At 43.9% G+C, this 4,555-nt stretch overlaps 2 protein-coding genes across 2 annotated transcripts in view; one reads left to right on the top strand and one right to left on the bottom strand.

Annotated features, from left to right (window-relative positions):
* LOC106809361 (leucine carboxyl methyltransferase 1-like) overlaps positions 1 to 325 on the bottom strand; it is a 25,525-nt gene extending 25,200 nt beyond the window's left edge. Inside the window, exon 1 of the mRNA XM_014812426.1 lies at positions 289 to 325. The gene's annotated coding sequence lies outside the window, so the exon portion shown is untranslated. The remainder of the gene's footprint in view (positions 1 to 288) is intronic.
* Positions 326 to 3,421: 3,096 nt separating this feature from the next.
* LOC106809355 (gastrula zinc finger protein XlCGF8.2DB-like) overlaps positions 3,422 to 4,555 on the top strand; it is a 9,820-nt gene continuing 8,686 nt past the window's right edge. The window contains exon 1 of the mRNA XM_014812419.1: positions 3,422 to 4,186. Within this exon, the coding sequence (XP_014667905.1) occupies positions 3,431 to 4,186 (756 nt within the window). The 5' untranslated portion in view covers positions 3,422 to 3,430. The remainder of the gene's footprint in view (positions 4,187 to 4,555) is intronic.

A 4,555-nucleotide genomic window follows, 5' to 3' on the forward strand; every position in this document is an offset into this window, starting at 1 on the left:
CCTTCACATTCTCTTAACGTAACTGCTTTGAATCGAGAACCGAATGACAGTAACCTACCGAGCTTTGAATCAAGCTCCTTCACATTCTCTTAACGTAACTGCTTTGAATCGAGAACCGAATGACAGTAACCTACCGAGCTTTGAATCAAGCTCCTTCACATTCTCTTAACGTAACTGCTTTGAATCGAGAACCGAATGACAGTAACCTACCGAGCTTTGAATCAAGCTCCTTCACATTCTCTTAACGTAACTGCTTTGAATCGAGAACCGAATCACGTGGTAACCTACCGAGCTTTCAATCAAACTCCTTTACATTCTCTTAAGGATACTCTTAACGATAACTCTTGCTCTAATGAAGATTAAACGTTTATTGACGAATGAATTGAATCAATCACACGTTTTATTTATAGAGGAGATTTATCTCTATGCTCAAGCCAAAAAAATTCATGAAATTTCCAGCACCTAATTATGTTACCACGCAAATTTTGCTTTTTTATGTAAAAATGGTATTTTGGATATTTCTCAATTACCACAAAGAGTGAGGAAGCAAAATTTTCGCCACAAGCACAGGTTAAGCACAATATGTACCAAAATAGCGCATCAGGACTTTTCTTTAAGTTTCATATTTACTGAGAAAAATGAAAAAAACTGCTTAAAAATCAAGTTGTTTGTTAAAATTAAAAATTTTAGCGAATAAAGAGGCATAGCTAATAAAATACGGCACTTAATAACAATCCCTGACGCACTTTTTAACAGCAATATGTTACCATTAAAACGAGTGTAAAATTAAATTAATCCGAGTTGTAATCACAGAGAAATATCCATTTATACATCGCCTACTATGTCAGAAATCGAAAGGGAGAAATCAGCGTTTTTCTATTTTTCACAATGATCGACCGCCTGTGTGCAAAATGGGTGAATTAACGTGTGTGAAACATCTACTGTTAGTACTTACTGTGACATATCCATGAATAACTGACACCACTAAATTGGTAATATGTTTCATGCACCTTGAGAAATTGTGAGAAATTACGCGGTTACCACTCTTTCATGCAAAACGCGCGTACGATGTGTACTGCATGCCGTTACTAAGCTATGTGTCAACAAACACGCGCCTAAATGCCAGGTGTGTAACACGGGAAACGGGGCTATTTTCGGTCGCGCGGCAATTTCAACTATCACTGGCAGATGACAGCTGTAGGAGGGTTGATGCTGAATGATTCTGGCGTAGTGAATATCATGAAAATTCTGATTGTATCATGTCTCTGACGTCATCAGTGACGTCAGCTGCTGCTTACTACACGTGTATGCGGGCAATCAAAACGCTCTAAAAGTTCACATGTACCGTTATATGGAGAAATGAGCATGTACACAGGTGGCACATAGTGTTAGCCATCGAATAAAGTTTAAAATGAAAAGTGGATAAAATTTTGCCTAAAACCTTGAGGGTATCTGCTTTGAATCGAGAACCGAATCATGTGGTAACCATAGTCCGCATATGCATGGAAATGTCCTTGAATTTGATACGACTCCTTGTAAACTCCTTGAATTTTAAAATATACACCCATTGACAGTTCTGCACCTATGTTCTGCGCCAGTAGTTTCGGGCCTTAGTTAGTTTCTGGCCAGTAGTTTCTGCCAGTAGTAGCAGAATGCCTCTAGGGGCAGCGCGTCTCCCAAGTCCGAAATAGTAGGTCTCAGGGAGAGATAGTGATCCGCTAGATGGCGCATTATTTGTATAAATAAGTTGTGGATATAAAAATCAGTTAACCCTAACCCTAACCCTAACCCTAATCCTAACCCTAACCCTATCCCTAATTAAAAAAATATATAATACTAATAATTCGGCGCATTTCGGACTTGGGAGACGCGCTGCCCCTAGTCGCAGCTGTAGTTTCGGGTTAGGGTATTATCGCACCCCTGACAGCAGGCTATCCCAGAAACCACCGCACCGATGCATGTATGCATGGCACATCCAAAATATATAATTCCAATACGGCTGAATAGCCGACCTGGTAGGGCGGCTGGCGTTACGACTGAAAATCGTCAGTTCGAATCCCATCTGTTTATTTTTTTATTTTTTTATTTTTATCCATTTAACTATTTTTTCGCAAATATTTACATAATTTATTTACAATTTAATTACATTTATTAGTGTTAATTAAATTTAATTTGGGTTAGCGTTAGGGAGTAGGGCGTAGGCTGCGGTGGTTTCTGGGATAGGACCTGCTGTGAGGGGTGTGATATAACCTCGACCGTAGTTTCGCATCTCCGCGAGAGCCCGGATGTGCGAGTAAACTCCGCCATGTCGTTTATCTCGATGCATTATCTGCCTTGCATACGCAGGTCGCTCACCTTTGTGTCTAAGAACAGTGCACGTAGCAGGGAATAGAGCACCGATAATGGATGACCTGAGTGACATGACACTTGACGATCTGCAGCCGGATATCCACGCGAAGCGCGAAAACACAGCGTAGCGGCAAACTAACTCAACTTCGCTGCCCCCACTCTATCACCTTAGCCAGGTCCCTTTGGGTATAGACGAAAGCCCGGATAATTGCTGAATTGAGCAGTTCTGCCCATTGCAGGAGGGGTTTCACTACGCACGTAGCTGGACATTTCCTACAAATGGTCGTAATTGTTGGTTTGCTGGTCGGGGCGTTTCCTTTTCCTCTAGAAAAGCGAGTTTCCATTTTTTCTGTTTCACGCCGTGAAATTATTCTCGTACATTTGGTGTCCGATAGATGGCGCAACGAGGCCATGTACATAGCATTTTCAAGTCCTTTTTCTACACAAGGCTCGGCTGACTAAGCTAGACTGCTACCCGGTGGACAGTTCCACACGCTGCACTAACTATAAGTTCAGTGTAGCCAAGGATACTTGGCGGAGTGAAGGTCCGTTACCAGTCTAGCTGAAATCGTCACTTGCGCTTCAACTTCCCGTATCCATGTTGATATCGATACCCCGGATCTTCTGATATTTGCGATGATAACGTCATAGTTACAGCATGTATATATAGCAGAGCAGAGTGCATATAGCATAGAGCTATGCATAGAGCATAGAGCATATATAGTTTCGGATTCATACATATCCATCGATATTCCATCCATCCATATATCATGCAATGTACACATGTGACGTTTGTCGGTCGCCGTATGAGACTCACGAAGGACTGGCGTATCACATGCGCACGCACCACAAAGATAGACCGTACGGATGCGACGTGTGTGTGGCGTCATTTAAAACTCGACATACGTTGAAAAAGCACATCCAAACGCACAGAAAAGATCGACCATACCAATGCGATGTGTGTGTGTCGTCATTTAAAACTCGAGATACGTTGAAAATGCACATCCAAACGCACAGAAAAGATCGACCATACCAATGCGATGTGTGTGTGTCGTCATTTAAAACTCGAGATACGTTGAAAATGCACATCCAAACGCACAGAAAAGATCGACCATACCAATGCGATGTGTGTGTGTCGACATTTAAAACTGTGCTTGGACTAAAGAACCATGCACGCAAGCACAGCGACAAGAGGCCGCACAAATGTGACGTGTGTGCAGCGACGTTTAAAACTCGGCAGGGAGTGACAAGCCACATGCACAGACACAGCGACGAGAGACCGTACAAATGCGAAGTGTGCGGTGCAACGTTCAAAATATTGCAGCGACTGATGGACCACATGCTCATACACACCGGAGAGAGACCCTACAAGTGTAAAGTGTGTCCGTGGGCTTTCCGCAGCATGTCAAATTTAAACAAGCACACACGCATACACACAGGTGAGAGACCCTACGGCTGCACAGTGTGTCCAGCACGGTTTAAGATCAACGCGCATCTCAAGTCACATCTGCGCATACACACGGGAGAGAAACCGTACACCTGCCACTTGTGCGAGTATCGCAGTGTGACACGTTCCGACCTGAAGAAGCATCTCATGGTTCACACCGGCGAGAAACCGTTTGCGTGTGATACTTGTGCAGCGACGTTCGCTCGCAAGCATCTTCTTCTTTCACACGAGCAAGTGCACACTGGGAAGAGACGGCACCAGTGCGACGTGTGTAAACTGCGCATTGCGTCTGTGTCGGACCTGCACAAGCACATGCGCACTCACACCGGTGAGAAACCGTATCGCTGTGACGTTTGCAAGAAGAGCTTCAGCCAGGCCCCTCGACTGTCGGCCCACTTTGCCAAAGCTCACTCACAGTAAGCAGTCACACGACAAGACTAGACGATCATACGACGAACAGTCAAAAAAGAAGACCAACAGTCACTTGACGAGAAAATGCGGTCACATCATCACATGTATGGCTAACTTGTTGGTGGTTTGGTTAACACACTAAGTTGTCCCACTACGAAGCTGTAATTGCACAACACAACTGATGTCATGACATTGCACTGTGTCATAAGTCTGTAAGCCTGCTAGACAGTTGACCAGTAATGTCATCGTGATTCGCACGGAACGACCATCGCGCCACTCTCAAGAAGACCATGCTTACCAAAGAGCCCGCCCCTAGCCTACTTTCATACACCATGTTTTCCGATGACT

The sequence above is a fragment of the Priapulus caudatus genome, unplaced genomic scaffold (assembly GCF_000485595.1).
Source record: "Priapulus caudatus unplaced genomic scaffold, Priapulus_caudatus-5.0.1 Scaffold348, whole genome shotgun sequence".
Lineage (NCBI taxonomy): Eukaryota > Metazoa > Priapulida > Priapulimorpha > Priapulimorphida > Priapulidae > Priapulus > Priapulus caudatus.